General features: G+C 37.7%; 1 protein-coding gene across 2 annotated transcripts; it reads right to left on the reverse strand.

The window, feature by feature from the left end:
- PCGF5 (polycomb group ring finger 5) lies at positions 1-24,558 on the reverse strand. Of its 2 annotated transcripts, XM_062496353.1 has the most exons (9): positions 24,329-24,558; positions 14,516-14,612; positions 10,000-10,055; positions 9,822-9,881; positions 6,506-6,654; positions 5,298-5,396; positions 4,159-4,248; positions 2,218-2,277; positions 1-48 (listed from the first exon to the last, which is right to left on the reverse strand). In XM_062496353.1, the coding sequence occupies exons 1-9, from the start codon at positions 24,438-24,440 to the stop codon at positions 1-3; spliced, it is 771 nt and encodes a 256-aa protein (XP_062352337.1). In that variant the 5' UTR covers positions 24,441-24,558. The 2 variants fall into 2 exon arrangements, with proteins under 2 accessions (XP_062352337.1, XP_062352338.1); XM_062496354.1 differs by lacking the exon at positions 2,218-2,277.
- Positions 24,559-25,557: the final 999 nt, after the last annotated feature.

A 25,557-nucleotide genomic window follows, 5' to 3' on the forward strand; every position in this document is an offset into this window, starting at 1 on the left:
CTAACCGAAGTCAATTCTAGGTCGATACTGAAGTACCATAGGGTAGGACTGAAAACAAGCAAGGGGACAAGAAAGCATGAAGACATGATTCATAAACAATACAAAGAAAATGCAATTAAAGATTACCTTAAGAATAGCCAGACCTTATCTCTAAGACAGATGTATATGACAATTTATATGAAATAATTCCTTACATTTCAACAGTTAAACCCATCCCCTTACTTCAAATCTATTAGCTATTTGTCCATGATATACAGTTTCTGTATCTGCTTTTATATATTTCAATATTTATGTTTCATTACATTTATCCTTGGGAGTGCTCAAACAAGTCTTATTTCTGGGTTGCTGTGTTTGATAAAAAGCAATCTTGACATTTTATACTTTCTAAACCAAAGTATATTTACAGGTGATGTACTTTGAAATTTATATACAGAGGTTCCCTAGCAAAACTATTACAAAAGGTCAATTTTCTGTCAGCTGGTTTTCTGAGAGATGACCTCCTCCCCCAGATCCAAACTCCTTAATCTCAGAGCTAGTGATAAATTTTTATTAATTCCTACTGAGGAGGAAAAAGAAAAAAAAAAAAAAGAGAGAGAGAGAGAGAAAAGCAAATCAGCTTCCTGGATTCCTAAATTGGATTGAACTTGTGGAATGGAAGGCAAGAGTAGATCAGATGGATTTCCAAAAAGGGCTGTAGAATATCTGGGCACTAGTTGCTCAAACTGCTGTTTCACTCAACCTTTTATTTTTCAGTCTGTCAGCATTTCATTTGCCTCAAATTTTCCCCTTAACTTCATTAGCATCCTGGATATTTCCAATAGCATAAAACCTTAGCAAATCTCATTGTCTCAGCAGCTGTATGGCCTTAAATACCTCTCTGCCACACAACAGAGAAACAAAGCTAATTTAAGTTTTTTAAATTCCAAATTTGAAAACATAAAGAATTATTAGACGCTGTCACTAAAACCAGAAAAATTCTGCTTCATCCTTCAAATGCAACAGAGATGAAGAAACAAAGATATAGCTTCAGAGAACTACAAGGTAATAAACTTCCATGCCATGGTAGTGAAATATCACCTGAACTAAACTGGTCACACTTGCAGGAGATTTACAAACTGGAGTTTAGAGAAAGGTAAACCCAGAGGTATTAACAGTACCAGGAGTATTTAGGAGAGAAGACAGGGAGCACCACGTGTATTCTGCATGTGCATTTAACAAACATGTATCTGCGGTATCATAAATTACTTGGTCCCTGATTAATTTTTTCTTTGCACAGGACATGACTACTATATTATTTAAATGCTGTTTCACATGGTTTTGACTTCGAGTATATCAATTGTTTCTAAAAGTGTGCAGATCTAACTGGAAGTGCACCCAGGCAGAGACACAGCAATCACCACACTGAAATTGCCAAGTAAACCAGTGAGGCTCAGTGTTTCAGCGAATAAAATCACAAAACCGTGCAAATCAAATGCACTATGCTGGGACAATTCTAATTATTGAAGGAGGCATGAGTGCAGTAGCTCACTTCCATCACTAGTGGGGAGTGACCTTCTACCACTAGGTCTAATTTTTTACTCAAGACAAAAATAGTATTCCAAAGTTGCAAAGTAACTTTTAGAAATTAGTTAAAATTCTCAATGAGGAAACTGACATACTGTTTCAAATAGTACTGGAAACCAGATTGGTCAATGAAACTTAGAAATCAGCTTCAGTTTTCAAGTTCTGGAGGTTTCGCATCTAATTATTCCATTTCTAATTTTAAAAATGTGAAAGGAACAGAGATTAGAAAAACTTAACATTTTTTTACTCCATCAAAAAGGACACATGCACTCCCATAAAGAGATGAAACCAGCGTAGTCTCTTAATTCACATTCTTTATTTTTGATCCCTTGTCATTGACTGCCCAATACTGCCTAGTCAGAGGAATAAGATAGGAAAAGTCAGAAAATCCTTTGAAGCTGATATGGATATCAACCTATAGAATGATACCTCTCAAAAAAGTCACAAACAAAAACTGACCTAAGGCAAAGTAAGACCAATTCCTAAATCCTTTGAATAAAGTTTGTGCTGCAGGAATGAAAATGCTCAGACCTGGTTCACAGAGTTTTAGCACTTTGTAGTGAGGAATTATAAAAGCTCCACAAGTGGAATTACAATGGAGATGCTGACAGGACCCTAATGACTGTAGTATGTACAGTCGTGAGTGCCTCTTACCTGATAGAAAGTGCCATCCTGTGAGCAGACTTGCGAAGATGAGCAGTTCTGACACCGAAACTGCGAAGGAGATGATTTTCTGATCAGATAAGAGGCATCCACAGCTGGACATGCACATTTACCATTTATTGAGTTTTTAAAATTTTTAAATGTAAAGGTTACAATCAATTATTTAAAAACAGGAAAGACTTGTTTAATGAATAAATGGACATTTTTCCCTTTTCTTGTCTACCTCATGTAAGGTCCACAGCTATGCCAGGAAAAGCTCATGGTCAATAGTAACATAGATGAAGATAATGGATTCATTCTTGATCTTCATTCAGAAGAAGAGATTATCAATTAATTACCACTGCAACTTCACTGAGGAAAACAAAATCACAGAAGCCTAGCTATTACTGGATTTATTACCAGCACAATTAAATTTTTAGAGGTTTTAATCATCTTTGACTTTGGAGGAGTGAATTAAAAACTACGTGAAAGAGAAGACGAACACCTACCTGGCTATGCTGTGTGTAAAAAAATACACTTACAAACTTAACCAGGAGTTGTCAACTCCTGCATTCACTAAATATTAAAAACTATAGTTCTGAGATTTTTGAAAATTTTTAGTGCAAATATCTTTTTATCAAGATCATATTACTGTTGCCTCCAATTTCATACAGCTGCCAAGAGCCCTTTGTAGGCAAGGGCTGCAGGACAAAATGAGGTGAAAAAATTCCATTATCACTGCCACTGTTGCCTCAACATTTCCTAATAGGACAGCCAGTGCTAACAAAAATACAAGATGGCAAACCAAACAAACATCCACTGGTTTCAAGGCAATATTGGAAAAAAAATTCTAGTTAAAGCTCCCTTCCTTGTGCAATACTGGGGTTTCAGCAATCACCAAATTTCAGTGCAATATTACTTTCAAATTTCTCAAATACTTCCCTATATACATTGACCTCCCTAATTCCTGTCAAAATCTATCCTTTCCCCTCCAGCTTCAGATTAAGGCACAACTTTAGGAAACTTGTGAATTCTTAACTCTATGATTAATCCTCTGTATTCTCTGCCCATGTTGCAGCGCTTTTTACTCTAGGTACTAGGAAGCTTAAAACAAAAAAAGAACAGAAGTTTGGAATTTTCTTCAGATCAGTACATTGAGGGATGTTAAATGCTTAACCTTAGCTGCACTCCAATTTAGCCTCCACTAGTCACAATAGACAAACTTGCATACACTACAAAGCAATAAAGAGGGACAACCAATCAACAGGCGCACACAAGCAAATGCATAAAAGAAAGAGAAGAAAAGGGGATATGACTTCTAACCAAAAAAAAATTAAATATACAAGGCGGTACTAAACCAAACTGAGTATCAGTCCTGAAAAAAAAAGTATTTTAAATAAAAAAGATAAATACTGCAATTCAAAAATATACATATGCAGCAAGGAAAACCCATCTGGCTGTTATCTGAATGTTATTGTTAGAGAGCATATTCAGAAAGAATAGATGTAGTATTAACAGAAACAGTAATGAAACAATTAGATTTCACCAGTAATTTTTCAGTGTCACTTTCAGTTTATTGACTGAATAAAACAGGATCTTACTGAAGGACTGCTGGATGCAGATTCCCCAACTATTGTAACTCAAAAGGTCACCAAAAGCAAACTTGCTGAAAAAGAACAAGGGCTTTGGTTTTTAGTTACTTAAAACTCTGAGCAGAACTTGCATGTACACATCATACATCCACTATTTTGAAGTTTCTACACAATGTATGTGCTGTAGGGTTTCACCCACAGGGTTTTACATAAGAAATTGAGAAAACATGCAGAAGGCATTCTTAAATAGGGGTTGTTTGAAGGGTCATAGATTACATTTGGGCCTAAGATGTGAAAGCATGTATAGTCTCTATAATAAATATACCAAAACATCATTTATCAATAATGTAACAGCATTTACGTTTTCGCCTCTTAGCCTCCATCTTGTCATATAGATGAATTCCATAGTATGATCCTTCCCCATGATTTCTCCGTTGCATAGTACATCCAGCTTAAAATATAACAGAACAAACAGTAAGACAAAGGGATGCAGAATTTTAATGCCTAAATGAACTGCTAAGTGAATCTTCAGAGGTAATCCCTCCACTCCTATCATTATACAACAATTCCATTAGACATGTATATCAAACCTGGATGAAAACAGCATGCTGACAATATGCTATTTTGTACACTGGTATTCAGCTGCTATTCTTTCACTTTTGTATTTTTATTTGAAGCAGCAGACAGAAGGAAGTCTGCTACCGAGGTATGAAGTCACCAGCAGACAAACATTTCCTATATTTAGCTGCACTACACAGTATCTGTTTGAAGAGAAAGCCTTGTGCTGTATTTTGAATGCCACCTTGCTATGCCACTGCTCTTTTAAACCCAAAGATATAAACTAGAAGTGCAGCAATTTTAATTAAAAAATTAGATTTTAAAGAAAATTTCAAAAATTAGTTTAAAAATAATTATAAATTACAATAAAAATGCACTTCAAAGTATACAGACATTCCTTAACTGAAAAGGACAAAAGATAGTGAAAAAAAATTATCTCAGAGTGAAAAATTTCTAGTTTAAACTTTATTATAGCATCTTACTGCTGCCCGTCACTGCAATAGAGCTACAAGGATTTCTGGGTTTCAGACAAAAAAATGAGTCAACATTTTGAAGTAAGCAGATTATTTATAACACAAGCCATTAAGATACCTGACAGATTAAAAACCAAATGACACCAAAAAGGCTGGTCAGCATGTCAGGACACAGTGACAAACTCCTGTGCACAGTTATAACCTGTGCATCAAACCTAGCTCAGCCCTACCCCTAACCAAAGCTGGGAGGCTGCTGCTGGTGCTAAAGCACCTAAAGCTGCTAAAGGCAGCCTGCCCTTCACTGAGCCTTTGGCTCCTGTAAGAGAACAGGCTGAAGAAATAGTCTGTGCTTCAGTCTAAATTCCTGTATCCCTGCAAAGAGAAAGCAGGTTCAAACATGATTAAATTTCATAGAAATAGATTATGTTGTAGGGAAATAAAAATGCAAACATCTTTCTTTCAAATGTACCTCATAGGAACTTGGAAGTTTTAATTTTAAGCTGAGAAACTTTTTGATAGTTCCCACGGTCACTCGAGTAGAACAGCGGATAAATTTCTTCATTAAGCCCTAAAGCAACAAATCAGAAAAAACCATGTCAGATATTTTGGAAAATGTGAGCAATCTTTAGTGCAAGAACAGCTGGAACTGATAATTCTTTCAATCAGTAACCAGTTGTACTCTCTTCTAATTCATAATGACACTAGAGGTTCATTTTTGTTCACTTGTTTTCAAAATTTAAAAGATGATAAACAAGGTCATTTGGCCCATCTCTGGTTCTAAAGATATTTCTAAAAGATACAGAAGGAAGGAAAGAAAAAGACCAAAAGCCAGCTACCACCAAAACCATCAAAACCCCCACAAGACCCTAAGAAATCTATGTGTTCGTGTTAGTAATGCTGGGGGTCAAACAAATGTTGCATTTCTTAGAAGTGATAAGAACCCCCAAAGTTACACATGGAACATAACACACAGAAAATATACGTACTTTTTATTAGGAAAGTTCTTACATTTATTTTTCTTTTCATTCTTCTATTTGTAATTTAATAAAACATTGTTAAAATCTAAGGTGGTTTCTGAAGACTTTCTTCTAGACTCAGTATGTTAGGTAATCCCCTTCAGAAAGAGAAACCAAATCTCCCTAATTCTTAAAGCAGCAATTGGCAGGTATTAACTCTACACATTTTGCAGACTGAAGTGATCTCCCCAAGGCCACAGATAACACATTAGAGTCAGAATCAGGTTTACAGCTCGAAAGATCTGGATCCCAAGCATTCAGGGTGCCACATATTTGCTAAGTAGGTTCATTCTGGCACATTAAAACAGTAACCCTGAAGGTATGAGGCTGCTCACCTACAGCTAGCTTTATAGATACCTCTGTGGTGTGCTGTAATCTGTTGTGTAATGCAGTTATATCCCATAAAGGCTGTAGACTACAAAACTATAATCCACACACAAACAAAAATTCCACTGTCACAGATGGCTTTCTGCATAGAACTGTATTTTTCACAGAATTCCAGAGATGCACTGAATGCTTCAAAGGGAAGGACTAAATAAACATGGAAGTGGGAACAGATCACTACATTAAGGTTTTATTTTTAATGGCTGTAAAATTATTTGGTTCCTACAAGATGCTATTCTGTCACCAATAACTGCAGCACAGCTTGTTTGCTACTCACTTTGACAACATTATCTCCTGACTGCCCATTGTTGCGTAAACAGTCGAGGCAGATTGCAATCTGTGGGTCACTCCTGTGATAGTCTTTATCTTCTTCATTTTCATCACACTCCTCATCTACTTTGGGTTTATCAGTTTTTGGACTTTCATCTGTAAAATATGAAGATCATATTATTTAAGTATAAAGTAATTTAAAAATCACATATTTAAGGAAATACAGCATTTTTATGAGCCATTTATTTTCTTCACATTAACTGTACACAATTTTAATTTAGTGCCTTCTTAAACTGATAAATTTAAAAATCTCTGGAAACAAATTTTTAGTACTGAAATTTTAATGCAATACGCAAGCAACAGATTTCTATGGAAGAGAAAATAATCAGTTGATGGACTATATTGGGTATGGCTGTCTACTTCTGATATGTCCAAAAATTAAAACCCAGCAACTGTGCATGCATCATGATCACTCAGACATGCAAACCTAGTGTACAGTGTGGCAGTTCAGTGACAAAAATGTTTTAAAATAAACAGTGGAATAACTTATCCCAAGACTTATATATCAAAGTAGCATGGCTAATCAATATATATTAACTGTCACAATAATACAGTGAAGACAAGTTCCTGTAATGTAATCACAAGGTAAACTAAACCTTAGATTTCATCCACTTCTGACCAGACCTAGGCAGGTCATTGTAAGAACTCCAGGTGTTTTTCTCCAGAAGGATTTTATAACTAAATAGCCATATATTTACTTATTCCCCTTGAAAAACAAAAAATATAAGAAAAGAGGTCTGTGTATTTTTAGCAGAGATTATACAAACTACATAATCGCATGCAACATGTTATCCCCTTTCACTCTGCTGTTAACATATTCTATTGGCTCCTGGTTTAAAATTTTTACTCTTTGGAAATGGTATATATATACCTTGTATAGTGTACTAAAGTTTAGCAAAGTTGAGCACTCAAATGCTAAGACTAGCAAGTACATCTAAATAAGGCTGCAATGGATGTTAAGTAATAATCATAAAATGAAGTAAATTTTACAGATTTAGAGTGCAGTATACAATAATCATATTATATTCATTTTTTGTTTTTTTTTTTTTTTTCTGTATCCCCAACTTACTTATTTTGATTTAAAACAAAGGCTGCTCTCTGTTGGAATAAAACATTATCACAATTAACTTGAATAAGCTGCTTTCATATTTTTTAAAAAACTTCAAAAAATCAAGTTCTGCTACTTTCCTATGCTTACCAGACTTCTAAAGGAATTTAGAAGACTTCAGATGAGAAAATAGAATGTAAACTTTAATAAACACCAAGCCATGACTAAATTTCTTGGCACAGTAATTAGTTGCCTTTGTTCAGTTTACATATTCAAGATGAGTTTTAAGCTATATTCATTACTTTTCTCTCTTAAAATTTTTAAGTTTTCAGTAATTATGAAAGATTTATCCCCAAGTCCCTACTAGCTATTGATACATTTAGCTGAATGCGTATCATACATACATTTTGCTTCCATCATCTTCCTATGAGCACAATTTATAGTATCAAACTACAGATTTTTTTTCATTTCTTTTTTACTGAAAGTCCAGGAAGCAAACTCTTTTAATTGAGCAGATGCAGTCACCTGTCACAAGCATTTGTTCACCAATGACTATTTTTCCTCTGTACTATGGTATTTCATCATTTATCAATTCTTTCTGGTAACCACTCTCCTACAGGAGTCACCAATGCCTGAGATATGCTTTTATTGGAACTTTTTCCTTCTGGTATGTGAAAATATTAAGTCCTGGGATTTTTTTACAGCTCTTAGATGCTTAGGTGAGGAACTGCGCTGTGACCTGTGGCAGAGGACATAAGTGACAGACTCTTAAACTACAGTGACAATCTGATTGCATGGCATGATATTGACAACTGAAACAGACTCTTCTAAATTAAATTATTCTCAGCAAATAATTTCTTCCCAGGCAAGATTCTAAATGCTGTTCTAAAGGCAGAAGATAGCTTAAGTGCTCATAATCTGTCTCAATGAGTTGTCATGGCTTTCAAATGGTTTGTAGGGACAAAGTTCCATAGCCCCAGGCTACAGTCACTAACGGAGTTGGATACAGCTGTAGCTACTCCAAAGTGTAATTTGTGAGTTAGAGCCTTCCTCTCAGTCACAAAACAATCCAAGCTCTCACTACACTTACTAAATCATCTCAATTAGGTTTAAAATTCAAATAGGAGAGGAAGGTAAGAACCAGAAGAGTAAGTTGGTCAAAAGTAAGTCACATTCTACGTTTGCAAATTATCTTTTAATTCTTTCTATATATACAGCAGAAGACCATTTTCTACACAGTCAAGAAGTGTCTATATCTCACAAAAAATATTTTCTAAGTATTTTTAAAACTGAACTGGTATATAGTATAGTACATCGTATACTGCAGAAAACCAACATAAATTGTTCTGCAGTTCTTAATTTATTTGCGTAATAGAGAAAATAACATTGTCCCCAACAATGGATGCCAAATGCAAATCAACAAAACTTGTGAGAAAGAAAATGAAATGTTATGAAGTTGAAAAGAAGACATTATAAATAAATGAATGCAGAAGAATATTATCAGATGTTTACTTGACAGTTATCCTTTACTGAAAATAACTATTTTTTAACTTAAGAGAATCTTTCAACAGTTCTTTAAAATCAAGTACAATAGGCTATGGTATTGAAAACCTGACGTCAAATTAAAGGGGCATGAAACCAGCTGTATGTAGTCCTTACTTAGCACTTCAATACTGAGTTTCAAAGTTAATGGGTCAACTACAAAAATGAAACAAAACAAAGCAAAAAAAAATACAAACAAAAAAACCTGAAAGCAAGCAAGCAAGCAAGCATTGTGGAATCTATATAAAACAATTACTTAGCATGTGTGGAAAACTGTTTTACTACTTGTCATAACTAATTCTTGACAGCCTCCTACTTAACAGATGGTCAAATTTGGTAACAGAAAGTAATTTGTAAAATCTCTGTTAAAAAATTCTGTGTCTTGCTCTATTAAGAAAATTAAGAATTCAGCTGGACAATTGTGAGAGCACTGAAAGTGAGAGCCCAGGGTAATGCAAATAAAAATAATGGTAAGAAGCTAGGATTTGTTAACCAACTGGTTGATAGATATAAACAATAGTATGTGAAGGCCCATACATTTGCACAGATTTGTTATAAGTTTCTGTAGTATCTTTGAATTCAGTGAAAACAAAATGTACTTGTGTAAGTGAAGAAACTGGTCTTAATAAGTAGTGTCACTTAATACACAGATGAGAGATGAAAAAATCATCACCTTGTCCATTTTCTTGAGGTTTGTTTTTCTTCCAAAATTCAATCTCTCGCTGCAGTTCCTCTAGTTAACATCATAAGAACAATAATGTGAATTTTTAAATCAATACCAGGGATATAATTAGAAATATCCATTCCCTCCACCAACCCAAACAGTTCCCAAAACCAAATGAGAAACTTACGTTCTCGAAGTCCAGGCACCAACTTAAATATAATTTCCTCTAACGTGTTATCCAGCCTTTCAGAGGGGAAAAAATATATTTCACATTAAATGGAAGCAACCATTTTTAGTACTTACAGTGTTTAAATAACAAAAACTTTTGAATAATGAGTCACGCTCTTCTGGTAAATAATACATCCTGTCAAAGCCAACTGATTTTACCTTGGGAGACGACATGCATTAAAGCTTATCTCAACCATCTCCTAAATTAATTTATCATAGAAAAAACTAAGCAATTTTTTTTTATGTATAAAGATAAGAATGAAACAAAAGGGAAAAATATATTCTAAAACTTTCATTTTTTGAAATTGTATTACATGCAAGCAATAGTGTTATTAGAAGGAACAGACTGGAAAAGCAGTATCCAATTTTAAGGTCCAGCATATGAGTAGTAAGCATGAAAATGATAAACTCCATTATCATATTAAGTGTTGAAGTGCTTTGTTTATAAGCCTGTTACAAAAAACTGAACAGAATATTCCCTACTTACCACACCACAGACAAACCAGTCTTGGCAGGATAAAGAAGACCACAGTGCATGCATGCTGCTCTCACTTGACAGTTCTCAGTACCCAACATAATTAATTTGAACTATTTAAATCTGCCATGTGTTGTACACCAGAACAGAGCACACAGTACAGGCAGGTCCTCTGATACCCTGTTATTAGTCCAAAATTAGTTATTATGGTCCCTTCCAGTGTACACACTGTAGTTACCCTTGCTGCTGAAGCTAAAATACTTTCCTTTTCTTTGAATTTAACCAACTCTTCCATCCATTTAGTTTATCATCTGCTTTCTAGCTCTACTTCCTCTCCTGGTCTCTTATCCGGCAGTTTCCTCTGGCTTTCATTCTGTTTCCTTTTCCTTCCTCTCCTTTGCCCTCAATGTTCTCTCTTGTCTACAGAAACTCCCATTGCCCACAACCTAAACAAAAACTCGTGACAAAATAAAATACTGAGTAATACAGAGAAACCAAGTTTCTTGACATTCAGTCAGAATCTGGCATATTTTAAACTGCCTTATTTTTTCATCCCAATAACAATACAGTTCTTTACATATATATTTGTAAATACATGTGTATACATGGTATTAATAATATTGTAGTACCAATACTATAGGCCTGTTAAAAAAAACATAGCTGTTCTGGCATTTGCTCACCAACAATTGCAAAGCAGGAGTAAGACAATGTTTTGATTGTTGAGGAATGCCTACAATTCATATAAATTGAAAACAGTTATCTCAAAATAAATATATGAGTATTCAAGGTTCCCCTTACAGAATTTGTACTTGTACTTCAAAGTCTACAATTAGACCCATTACTCAACCATCAAGTCCTGAGACTAGATCCCTGTGGTATCCATCAGTAGATACAATCCTACCTTAGGAATATTCATATTTCAGCTACAACCACAATCCATTTGTAATTGCTTCTTCTTAAGGGGACATCAACAACAACAAAAATTCAGCAAGTGAAACATACTTCTCATGAAACAAAGCAGCACAGAGAGCACTTTCTCACAGATAAGAAGGAAATTAAAATTGTAGGATGTCTGAGTGCTTGATTTCTGATAGATGACAATGTAGGTCTACCTTCCCTGATGGTGTATCTTGTAGCCTCCTCTGTCAGTATCTAAGGTAACTACATGGTACTGCTTTCTGTGAAGTCCCCACAGCAGAGCACTGGGAACTTGGGAGCATGGCTTAGAAATTTGAATTCATTTCACACTGTAAGAAAGCTCCAACCTTCAAAATTTACTCATTAAGAAAAATGAAATAAGGACTTCAAAAGAGAACGTCCCTACCTTAATTAAAAATCCCTCTGTTCTTCAGGATGGTATAATACATGCTGGTTTTCTTTCATTTATTTTTGAAAATTCCCATTTACCACTTTCTAATTTACTTTCAATTGCCCATAACAAAAGCCACTGGTACTGCTAAAATAGCAAAAAAACCAGTACACTTTGGAAATTTACAATGCTAGAAGCAAGAAGCGGCTTCCCACTCTAGTCAGTGACTTAATTTTCTTCCAAAAAACTAAACAAAAAAACCTTCTTTCATTACAGAGGATAAATACTAATCAATACTCTGACAAGGGTCAGAAAAAAAAAACAAGTCCTATCTGATCTTTAAATGCATGGAAACTAAAACTTCAGGGAAAAATGAAATTATGACAAGATTCTCAATTTCAGATGCATCTTTCAGTGTTCCCATAATCCACACATGGAAGCACTGACATAAAGATTTGTATTTCCATGACTCATATCAAACCCATTCCAAAACAAAAGTGCTTGAAAAAGGTGGTCTTGGTCATCTACTACGATACTTCCTGATAATGCTGAAACAAGAACATTGATATTTTAGAGATGCCTCTTTCCACTCTCACATCTTCCAAATCTCCAAACCAGAATATATAGAAAGAAGAACCAAGCACTTCTGTCAGCTTAGTATAGTTCCTTATTTCACCTCTTCTGTAATACTGAATGAATTACAACATCAATACTCGATAATTATCAGCAAATGTGAACCAAAGGAAGACTACTGCTGACAAAAACTTGCATACACAGGAGTATGCTAGTGAGAGAAAGAAGTCTGCCTTCATAGCATTATCAACATAGACCCTATTGAGTACTGATGGTACAGAATTCTGGTAAATCAGGGAAAGGCAATTCTTAAGATTTAACACTCTTCCTACATTTTCATTTCAGAGCTCGATGTTGAATTTCAGATTTAGTCTTGTAGTTACAACAGACCCTAAGTGCTGCCAACTAAGAGGTACATGTAGAAAGCTCACATAGTTATGAAGTTACTCAGAACTGAGTTTAGAAGTAGTTTATAAAGCTTATCTGAGATCTTAGTTAAAACTACTAAGTGGTGTTCAACATTATTTCTCAGACAATGACTGCATTCTTCAGCAATGAGGGCTGATCTCCATGGTCAGAGTGTAAGACTTGTATTAAGTTAGGCAGGCAACATCCAGGAAAGACCATTCCATTGCTTGGCTCACATGCTCTTCTGATTATTAGTTTAGCAAATGTTTAAAGTTGGTTCATAAAATACAGCCAGGAAGCTACTAACTATATGCAGTTTCTTGGCAAAGAGACCAAATGACTCTAAAAGGAATTTCAGGAAATAATTGCATAGAAATAGCTCTTCCCACATTTCTGGCTTGTGTTCTCAACTTTCCTCACCCATCTACAACTTCCTGCTCAGAGGACAATATTTGTTCACTAAACATCTACTGCATGTTTCAGAAAATGCATTTTTCATCTCATATGAAGTGGTCCTATCAGAATAAAAGAAACTTTTTAATGCTTTTGTTTTCAGTTTATTAGTAGCCTATAGCATATTCTGTTATGACTCACACAGCACCTCAGAAACTGACAGGAAATCAGAAAAATAATCTACATAAACCTGCTGAGCACCACCCTTCAAAAAATATTCAGATGACAAAGACTTAGGCTGATAACACCCTTCACAGTTGCTGAATTCAATCTCTCTCACTTATCCTCTTGGGACATAATTGAAGTATGGGAATGGTAGTGCACACATGGATCAGTCAAAAATAAAAGCAATGTATGAGAAATTGTAACAAAACCAATGACATTAGGAAATTATACCAAGTCTAGTAAGTTCCAGATGTGAATTTATATTTTTACATTGATGTAACAATAAGTCCTCCTAAGTTCAAAACAGTATTACAGAATAATAATACTGGGGTGTGGGGTGGAGTTAGTGTTGGGAGTGAGGGCCTTTATCACTCAAGAAAAACATGAAATTCTTCCACTTATGATGACATTTCTTGATTTTTCTATCTTACTGGATGTCTATCATCTTTGTTTCAACATAACAGCTCTAAAAGTGAATCCAGAATTTCAAGGAAAATAACTGTTTTTTTAAAAAGGTGTATTAATTTAATATAAAAAATCCCCCCAAAAAGAGCATTTTTAATGTGAAACCTTTTTCATGAGTGACTTTTCATTAATCTTACAGCAGACTTCAATTCCGATTGGTAGACTTAGGCCCCAAAAAACACTTTTTAACATGATTCATTTTCTATATGTTGCTCTAAAAAGAAAAAGTTGCCATGAGGTCTGGAATGCCTGAAATAATTTGAAAAAACAACCCTCTAGAATTTAATTTCATGTAAAGAATAAGAGGTATCTGGTTCATTTATTTGTTTGATAGAGATATTAAATTTATTTTTTTAACTTGTACAGTATAAGCACTATTTCTGTGGTTTTTTCTGTGTCTTTCCTTTATGTTTCTTCCTTTTACTATACCTGAAAAAAATCAATTTAGAATGTAATGGGAGCTGAGAAAATGACAACCTATATGGCTTAGAACATTAATATATGTTAATATATGCATTATATAAATAAGCAAAACAATTATTTCCCTTTTAGGATAAAGATGTTAAGGTATTTTTGTTGTTGTTGTTGTTCTTCCATTTCAGCAAATGTTGTGAAACAGATTCTTACCTTAACATTTCTAGTGGATTGGTCTCATGCACTTGGTTGCCACATCTGGGACAGTCATTGCTGTCTTCAAAGTGTTGAACGATACAAGTCTTACAAACTAAGATAAAGAAGGAAAAAAAAAAGGAAAAAACCCACTTACACAAAATCTAAATAATATTGCTCAAGTATGACATAATGATACATGGTAGCTACTTCATGCATCAGAAATAAGACTGTTGTCTTAAAGTAAATAATTACAATGGAACTTAACCCCTTCTTGTTCCTCAAAACCAGCTAGTTCTGCTCTGCTGAGACACCAAGGTCAGCAGCACAGGTTAGAAAAGCACTGCTTTAAATTATGAGATATATTTGCTACTTCAAATTCTCCCAGCATCATAACACACCAAGCCCATAGCCTGTAGCACCTTAAAGGACAGATTCTCAGGCGTGTGCTGGAGAACTTCAGCCAGCAGAGTTCACCATCACCTCAGCTGATCTGAAAATTTCTTACACACACCACTTCTGCTCCAATGGTGTTGCTTGCAGCTGAAAATACTGGTTTAAATACTTATTGTAAGAAAAAAGGCCACAGAAATTGCACACAGGTTAAAAGCGTTTCCCTTTTGACATAGTGCTTTCCAAAGCAATGATAAAATGTACATTCAACATTTAGTATTTGAATCTTATAATGAAAAATCAGAATCAGGACCATATTAAACCAATAAATGTAAACCAATAACAATGTGAATTTAAAAACAAATCAACTGGAAGTAAACTAAACAAGGTGCTACACTACTGTTGCTTCCAAATGATTAATTACAGACTGTAGATTTTAATGTCATTAATAATGGAAGCCAAGCTGATGAGAACAAATATGCCTGCTATTATTACTGCACAACAGTGTTCTGGATGGAGATAAATGCTATCCTTTTCTTATTATTAATTCACTTACACTGAAATAAGAACTGCAAATTCATCAGTAAATGGTCTGAAAAAATAAATGGACTGCTGTGATTGCAATATGCTTTCTGCTGAAACACTGTAATTTTTTTTATCCATTACTTAAAGAAGTATGAACATCTCTAAACAAGCTGGTAAATCCTAATTATAAGACAACTCTAGGAATCTTGAACTTCCTTTAACAAACAAAGCTGGTATTTGCCTTAGAACGGTTATATCATATCAGCTGACGCTGATAATGCACACACATTAAACCTCCACATAGGTGTTTCTTCCAACTGCTCTAAATCACTAACTTAAAGACATTAACTTCACAGACCAAGTTTCTCAGGGAACTGTAAAATAACTCTTCTGTTGAGCTTTTCAGCTGCAGCACCTGATAGCTCATAATCCTATCTATATTGTGCTGAATACACTGCTTCTGTCAGGAGAAAGTGTATGGGTGAGTGGTGGGTGATGACAATACTGATGAACCACCAGGTTAAGAGCCATTGGCTGTCTCAGAAATGCCATTAGTTGAAAACCTCAGTTTAAAGAGTGTGAAGGGGAATGTCTGAGGAACAAGTATGATGATGAAATTCTGAAATCTAACACAGATGTAAATTACTGCCATTTGGAAATTCAGCTGAAAGTCACTGAGGTAAGTAACAGAAGGATCTGGCTTACTCTAGAGCTCTTCTAACTTGCCTTCATAGAAACTGAGCTTAAAGAGAACTCTTTTTCAATGGAGTTTCATCTGCTAACTCCTATAATAAAGGAAGGAGTTAGTCTTTATCTTCTTGGTCAGCCTTCTGTCTGGTATAAACAGCAGCATCTCTACAGAGTCTTTCTCACCTAACACCAAGTTAATGAAGAATAAACAAAGTGGAAAAATTGTATAAATGTAATTGGAACTGGTCAATATTAATTTTGGAATTGATAAGCTCAGCCCATATCCTTCTCTTATTTTGGAAAATGTCCAGGCTGGATGAGGCTCTGAGCAGCCTGAACTAGTGGAGGGTGTCCCTGCCCATGGGAGCAGGATCAGAACTAATGGTCTGTTCCTGCCCAAACCATTTTCTCTCTCTCTCTTTTTTTTTTTTTTTGCAACAGAGACTTGGAGAACTAGCACAAAAATTCTTCAAAAGGAGAAGGGGCTCAGTATCACTACCAAAATGATTTGGTTTCTTTTCTGTAAGCAGTAGAATTAGCCTCCTTCTGAAAGAGTTTCCCTGCATTTTAGGAAAACTTTCTGAAATTCTTAAGAGATTTTAATTCCCTTCACTTGCTCTCAGGATTTCTGCTCCACTCATGTTGCAGAAGTTCTTGAAGTGTGTGATGAGATGACACTGTTCTTACTGCACTGATTTGACTTGTAAAGATATTTTACATTTGGGCTTCCTAGGTTTTTAGTTTGTTTCCCAAACTAAAGACAAATAGAGCCTATCTGACCTACAGCTTTCATTTACATCTAGAAGAAATCTGAAATTATTACTATTCAGGAGAACTCCATGCCATGGGACCAGTAACTAATACACTTATTTAAGTCAGATAACTGACTTCATAAATCCTCCCAAACTCTAAACACTGCTAAACATAAAGCATGCCAATATCCACAATAATTTAACTTGAAGAAATAATTATAATATAAACCATTCTATGGAAAGGAACTGAATTCCTTAGTAGGAATATATTTTTATGCTCTATTTATACCTTTCATTTTTGAGAGGAGATGACACCTTTGGAAGCCATGCACAGTCCAAGAAAGGACCTAATGATTAATGAAGAGCTCCATTTCCAGTGTAGGAAAGGTCTTTGAGTAAAACAGACACAGAGAAGATATCATAAGGAACCAAGAACCTTATTCCAGTCCTATATGGATGTTTCTCTATGCCAGTAAATACAGAGATCTGGATCATGTGTTTGTACAGCCAGCTCAATACCATTAAAACCCCCGTGAAACTGTAAATCAATACTGAAGTAATCTAAAACAACTTCTGCTTTTTCTCATGTAGAGCTATGGTGCTATGAGGATTTGCTGACCAAAATTAAATGTGATTTACCAACAGGAATATAAGGGTAAAAAAAACATAAAAATTCCAGCATTCAAGAATAATGAACTGATACATGATACTCCTGGTGGGATCATCAACCAATATTTTCCTATATAATAGATATAATCGTCCTCTGTTCCTCTCAATGTAAAATACTGAATATTTTTTAAAGCCTATCTCTTTGCAGCTTCAGAAAATGGGATGAAATCTAAATATTGGGTGAAAAAGGTAGGCAAAAAGGGAATCTTTAAACACAATTAAATGAAAAGTATAGTTAATTCACCATCTTAGGGAAAAAAAAAACAAAAACAAACTCTGAACCAAAACCCTTTAATGCTTCCAATACAGATTAACAAAATAACATGTTTTCCTCTGCTTTACTGTAGGTCATGGTAGGGCAGCAAACAGGCGAAAGAAAACTGCTTAAACAAAATGTACAGTTTGCAGAATTTTGAGGTATATGCTACACATGCCAGTGAAATGAGAACCAGAATTTCATAGTTGTACAATGACATTTCAGATAAGGCACAGTAAAAGTTAAACTCATGTAAGAAGACTTTCTATGGCTGATAAAAGTACTTGTGTGACATATGCTAATTGGCTGGCAATCATAACAATGCTGTTTTCCAACACAGAGATATCTGGTTCACACATTCTTTCAGATCCTTGTAATCAGATGAAAAACACAGATACAAGTGCCAAGACTGTACTGTATGTCACAAACAAAAAAAAGTACGTATCGTATGAATATCTACATATACATGTATCCCTCCAGGTTATTGTTTAAATGTTGATTAATGAGGTACCCACATATAAACTACATACTGCATTTTTAAAAATGAAGTATTCTGCAAGATAAAGTTTAATTAGTTAATTGTGGTACAAATTCTTTGTCAGAACTCATCCTTTGAATTCTTCCAAGGATCTCCTCTCTCAAAGTTAATCACTCTGATTCAGTGAGAAAAGGACAAAGGAAGGGCATAGGATATGCACAGCTAGTGGAACATCAAACCCACCTCACTGATGGCACAGAGGTGTAACAAGTCATTTGGTATGTTTATTGAAGTATTTACTTATCCACCTTAAGCCTGGCTTTAGAAGCACTTACTTTTAGGAAAACTGTTTGCTTAAAAACAGGACAGAAAAATTCAATTCACATAACCACCCTTCTCAGAAACTATATGAGTGGGACTACTCCACTCTTAATTACAATTACCAGACACAGTCACACTGGATTCTCTTCTATTGAGAGAGAATTTCTGTATGTGATAACCAAGAAAGACTTTTTGTGTTGAAAACTATTTAAAAATAACATGTAGGCCCTCCTACATGCCATTGACCAAAGTTTCTGCATGAGAAGGAGTCTGAAGGCAGCTCAGTTTGCTTGTCTGAGGCTGAGAAATTTTGCTGCAGTGACCTTTTTTTGGGATCCTGTGTTGACAGCGTAGGTTTTTTAGCAAAATCTGAAAACCATTCTGGTTGAAAGATTATTTGATACTGAAAATTACATCTCTGGTAAAGTTCTTGCAGGGAAGGACATTTCTGGAAGCTCCTAGACTGTCTCGGTTGGCAATTTCTTAACACAAATATTAGAGAGACCAACTAGGAGAAATGCACCTTTTGATCTGTTCATAAGCAGGGAAAAGCTGGCGATGAATACAGCCACAGACAGCAGCTTGCCTTGAGGTGGGTTGAGGACCTTGAGGAAGGATACACACTTAAACAGCACAGCTAGGACTCTGAACTTCAGCAGATGGGACTTCAGCTTGTCTAAGCAACCGCTCATCACATTTCCCGAGGAGACTATCACTGGAAAGAGACTTAAGAGTAGGCTGAGCTATACAGTTCACTGTATGGGGAATTTTGTCAGAAGAACTGCTTAGTGCACAAGAATTGCTTAGTGCACATGGTTCCTAATTAATATACAAAAGTAGATCATATTAGAAGTGGAAACAAGAATGGGAAATAAATGGATATAAAATCACTACTCTGAGAGAGACAAAAGTAGGAAAACCAAGGCCCAGCCACAGCTAAAACTGATAAGAGACATAAGGGAATTGTCTAAGTATGCTAATAGCTGAAGGAAGCTTAAACAAAACATGCCTGTTAATGAATGAGAGAAAAAAAAATTAGGAATAGCTTATACAGAAAGGTTTGAAGTCCTCAGTATCTTTTTGCCTTGGTCTTCAAAGACAGCATTTGATCCCAAATCTCCCTGCATGCCAGTTTTACTTGGGAAGGAGAGGGATGATCAACTGCCAAGGAACAGGAGGTTAAAGCTTACTGAGAAAGACTGGATGTATTTAAATCTACAGGACAGGTAGGATTCACTAAGATGAAAGCTTATCACCATATTCGGGGTGATTATGAGAGGTACCCAATGACTAGAAAAGGGTAGTGTGTTCTGCCCACCTGTAATGAAGAGAGGAAGGATGGCCCAGGGAAGTAGAGCTAAACAGCCTCCTCTAGCTCACTGGGAAGATGGCAGATTACATCATGTCCCTTGGAGTCAATTTCCAACTATGTGAGGGACAAAAATGTAATCAGGAAATGGCAATAGAAATTTGCCAAAAGCAAATAGTGCCATAGGTTGGCAGGTGATGTAATAATAGCTGGTACAATTTGAACAGCAGTTACAGAAGTGACAGAGCTCATCTTCTTGGGAGTGGCAAATATCACAATGAGGAGGAATGGTCACATGTTAACATTTGGCAGGACATTCAGAAAAACTAGATAAAGACTGTAGCACTGGATATGGTTATTAAGAGAGGCTGTGGAGATTCCCTGCTTAGAAATTCAAATGCCAACTACACAGAGACATGGCTTGCCCTGGCAGCGTTGGCAACTAACCTGCCTCCTGCATGAAGCTGGCCTAGACAACCTCCAGATGTTTTCAACCAGCGTTTCGACAACTGTGTAAACAGTCTGTTATTTTTCAAGATACTGAAGAATGTTCTTGAGGAAAGTTTATTTTGCAAATTTTGAAGTGCACACTGTACTAAACAACAGAGTGACTCAGGAGACAGATGATGGGACATGTCCTTTAGCTCACATCCAGCCTGCTTCCATCAGTAGTTCTTAAACATTCTTGACAACTGTGTAACAGACCAGAAAAAAAGGTCTCAGTCCATGAGACAAAACCATTCTGCTGGAAGAGGCAAAAAAGAAATGAAGTACTGAATTTACAGAATAAATAATTTTGCAGTAACACAACCACTTCCTTTCCAACAGACAGGAAAATTTTCACTTCTGGTACCCAACCTGCATTTAGGTTTCCCAGGGTAGAGTTATCTGTCCGACATTTTCAAAAGCGCCATCAGAAACATCTGTTATTGAAAAGGCACTCACTTCTCAGAGCAGAATTTATTTTCCAGTGATACAGAACTAATTCCCTGCTTTGGTCACTACTGGTCACATTAGTTCCCCTATGATCCTGGAGAACATCTATGTCAATACATGCTTTTCATCTTGTCCAGAGTAATACACTCTACTCCCAGTATTTAATGAATTTATGCTGCTTCTTCAACCATTAATATCTTCAGATTTTGATCATTTGTACAACACTGTTTTCGATTACAGCAATTAGTAAGTACAAGACAAATACCAAAGGACAGTTAAAATCATTGTATTCTGTGGTATCTATTTGGACAATACTGAAGAATAATACCTGTATGGTAAAATACCTATATTTGAAAAAAAAAATTAAAATATTAAATACTTTCTACAAGATAACTACCACTACTACTTAGCAGAGTATCTTCCTGAATTCTGCCATCACCTTTTCCTTTGCAGACATAAGATTTGCCTATCACCACTTTTTTCAAGTTTTTAATTTTCCTCGCCATCATTGCAAGCTTTGTATTTTGCAGTATCTTTGTATTAGATTTTGCTTTAAAGAAACACCACCTTCTTTCCTGCACTTCTACCTAACATCCCAAACATGTGGCAGTTTTTCAGCAAGGACACCTGTGTAACTGTATGGCAGCTCAGTAAAATTCCTGTGCTCCAACCTGGGAACTAGGCAGTAACAGAGCTGGTTCAGCGGAGACCTCACAAACAACAAAAGAACAAAAGCAGCAGATGCTGCTGAGAAGAGAATGCTCCTTCTGCCATTATTGTTTCGTAATAGGAGGAAAAGTAAATAAATAAATTATATCAATAAAAAGATACCGAAATATTTTTTTTCTTAAATCTGATTTCTGTTGTAACTGTTTTCCCCTAACTCCAACCTTATAAAAGTTACTAATGTTCATTAAACTTCAACCATTAAAAATTAGCTAATACTGGAATTTTTCCAGTTTCTTTAAAGGCAAAGAGAATTTAAGAGTATATTTACTTCTCTCTAATAAATTTACCGCCGTTAAGTACCTCAGTCTTTTCCCGATTCTCTGTCACTACTTTCCCTCTGTATTCAATAAAGAATGAAGATGCTCCTTAGCACTGCTTTTCTTGATAATGTATTTATACAAACATTTCTAATTGTCTATTATGGCAATAGCCAGAATAAGTTCTGGTTGGGCTTTGGCCCTTCTAATTCACTCTCTCCATAACTTCATGGTATCCTTGCAGTCCTTCCAGGTTGACTGTCCCTTCTTCCAAATTCATAAACTCTACTTTTCTTACTAAGTTCCACACAAGGCTTTCTGTACAGCCAGGCTGGTCACCTTCCTCATCTTTCTGCACATGGGGACAACCAGTGCTTTTAGGAGTTCCTCCTTAAAGCACATACAGCCTTCCTGGACTTTTCTGCCCTTCAGGACTGCCTCCCAAAGGGATTCCATCAACCAGGCTCCAAAATCTGCCCTCCAGAAGTTCAGGGAAGTGGTTCTGCTAAATGTCCTCCTTACTTTTTCAAGAATTGAAAACTATCTTTTTGTGATTGCTGTGCCCAAAGACATCCTCCAACTGTCACATCACCCAGTCCTTCTCTGTTCATAAACAGCAGATCCAGCAGGGCCTCAATTACCCACTATGTCAAGAAATTACCCTCCACCCAACTCCAGGAACCTCCTGGACTGTCTTCTTTCTACTATTTCCAGTAGGTACCTGGTAAATTGAAGTATTCCTCTAGAACAAGTGCTAGTGACTGTGAGACTTCCCTCAGCTGCTTCTCAAATATTTCATCTGCCTCTTCACTTTGGTTAGGTGATCTGGAACAGACTCCCACCACAGTACCTGCCTTGCTGGCCATGCCCCCAGTTCTTACCCATGAACACTCTAGCATCACCATCACTGAATTCTAGACACTCAAAACACTCCCAAACACACCGTGCTACCCCACCAGTTCTCCTTCTTTGCCTACCCCTTCCGAACAGTTTTATAGCCATCCACTGCATCCCTCCAGTTGTGAATTATCCTACCATGTTTCTGTCATGGACACTGTGCCATAGTTTTCCTGCTGCAGAGTGGCTTCCATTGTTTTAATTCTCTGTGTGCTTCATACAGTAGGGATGTAACATCAAATTGTAAAAATTAACAATGAAGACAGTAACAACTGCAGGAACAACACTGCATAGAAATGACAGGAAATGCCAAGACAAGGCTTTTAACTGATATTTATTAAAAGTTTAAAAATGGGGAATCTACTAGAAGACAAACAATTCCCCTTACTCTTCCTTTAGAAGCTTTCAAATGTTATTTGGAAAGATGTCAAATTCTAAAGGAGGTCCAGTGAAACTACTATTCAGAAATAAATGTAAAAACAGCAAGCATGTAAATAAGCTTCTGAAAGTAAGATGACAGAGCTTGACAGGACCATTCATACATTTAATATACTTCATACATGACAATGGTTGAGATGTAGTAGGAGCAAAGACAACTTAAATAAACTGTCTTTTCCTGAGACAGTTCACTGAAAGAGATCTACTCCCTAAGTAAATATTTTGCCACCTTTCAAGTATTTCTCTGCATTTTACCATGGAACACATTAGAGAGATGTGGGCCAGAACTGACCAAACTAGTGTATCCATCTGTATGTACTGCCAACAGATTCATTAGTTTAAATTTCAAGCATGGTTATATTATCAAAAGAGCACACCTGACCTAATGATCTCACCTGTGATCAGACAGGCAACAGTGATATAAGTTTGGTGTTAAGAGCCAGCACAATCACCGCTAGCCTAGGGCAAACAAAAGGGTCTCAGTACTCTGCCAGGTGTTCAGTAGAGCTGACATATCCTCACTGGGTCAGGTTGGAAGGGACCCCAGTGGGTCATCTGGTCCAAACTCTCTGCTCAAGCAAGGTCATCCCAGAGCACATTGCACAGAATTGCATCCAGACTGCCCTTGAATATCTCCAGTGAAGGAGCCTCCATACCCTGTCTGGGCAATCTGTTCCACTGCTTGGTCACCCATAAAGTAAAGTTCTTCCTCATGTTCAGGTGGAACTTCCTGTGCATCAGTTTCTTCCCATTGCCTCTTGTTCTATTGGTTGGCACCACCAAGCAGAGCCTGGTTCCATCCCCTTGACACTACTCTAGATACTTACACACCTTAATGAGGACCCCTCTCAGCCCCTCCTTCTTCAGCCCGAACAGACCCAGCTCCCTTAACCTTTCCTTGTAAGAGAGGTTCTCCAGATCCTTTATCAACTTTCTGGTGAATCCGCTCCAGGAGCTCCATATCTGTCTTGTACTGTGGAGCACAGAACTGCACACCATTCAAGATGACCCAGACTGCAGACCAGTGTTTAGGAAACTCCAGAAGAAACTGGATTAATTCAGAATATTTAATGTAAAAACTCAGTAAACAAAAAACAAGCAGAGTGGTCATATTAAACACATTAACACTTTCAAAACACATAACTTATGAAGGAGGGACTAGTTTGCAAAGTACTACTTACAGGTGTGGAGGCACTCCGTTACTGTAGTTGGCTTGATGAGATAGCCTTTACAGATATAGCAGGTGATATGAGGATTGAAATCTTTCACCAAGTGCTTCCTCTGAGTAGCCATTCGTGGAGCAGGAAATGCTGGCAGAGTGTTTGGGGCCAGAGAAGCAAGTCTGAGAGGTGTCGATGCCCACAGTTCACAAGAGCTGTGGCGCTGCTCTGTGCGACTGGACTTCTCCGGGCATTTGATCTTAATTCCGCAGGTCTCACTGAGACATAGCTCATAACTCCTGCTCCTGTGCCGGTCGAATCATTTTCCTACCTGTAACACACGTGGAAAAAGAGAGCTACGTGAACCTGGCCGGACAGCGGCGATGCCCCGGAGGACCAGCGTCGCCATGAACTTGGCAGCGGCACGGGGCTGTAATTTACATAACAGCAACCGCCGTGAGCCGGCAGCCGAGCTCCGAGGCCGCGCCCCCCGCCCCGCCGGGCTGCGGCCGCCGGCGGGACGGGTTCGGGGCCACGGTGACAGGTGCAGGGGCCGCGGCCGCCCCGCCCCGCCGGGCCGGGCCCGCAGGCCGCGCCGGGCCCCGCGGGGAGCAGCCCCCGCGCCGTCCCGGCCCCGCGGGACCGCGGCCGGAGAGGGCGGCGGCCGCCCGGCTCTGTCCCCCCGTTCGTCCGACTCCCGTCCCTCCCCTCCCGCACCTGCGGCGCCTCCCGCCCCCGCCGCGGCCCCGGTCGTACCTGGCGCAAGCCCCGCGGCCTCGGGCGGGCGCCCGGCGAAAGAGAAAGGGAAACGCCGTGCGCCTCCCTCCCCCGCTCGGAGCGCTCCCTCCTCCCCGCCGGGCTGCCGCGGCCGGTCCCGGGGCGGGCGGGACGGGCGCGCAGGCGCTGCTCCCGGCCGAGCCCCGCTGCGCCACAGCCCGCAGCGCCGCTCGGGGCGGCAGCGGCCGGAGCCCAGCGCGGCCCCGCACCGCGGGCTGCCCGCGCTCGGACGGCAGCGGGGCGGCGGCGCTGCCCGCCCCAGGTAAGTGCAGCGGCGGCGCCCGGCCCGCGGCTCGGCACACACCCGCTGGGGCACCGGCGCCTTCTTAAAAATAACTTCAGCTTCTGCCCGGGCAAGGGTGGAAGTTAAACCCGTTTCTCCAGCCCGCAAAAACCGCAAACACTAAACACTGCGCTAAGTTAGCCCAAAACCCGTGAAAATACGTGTGCTTTCCTCGAACCGGGCCAAGAGC

The sequence above is a fragment of the Cinclus cinclus genome, chromosome 7 (assembly GCF_963662255.1).
Source record: "Cinclus cinclus chromosome 7, bCinCin1.1, whole genome shotgun sequence".
NCBI lineage: Eukaryota > Metazoa > Chordata > Aves > Passeriformes > Cinclidae > Cinclus > Cinclus cinclus.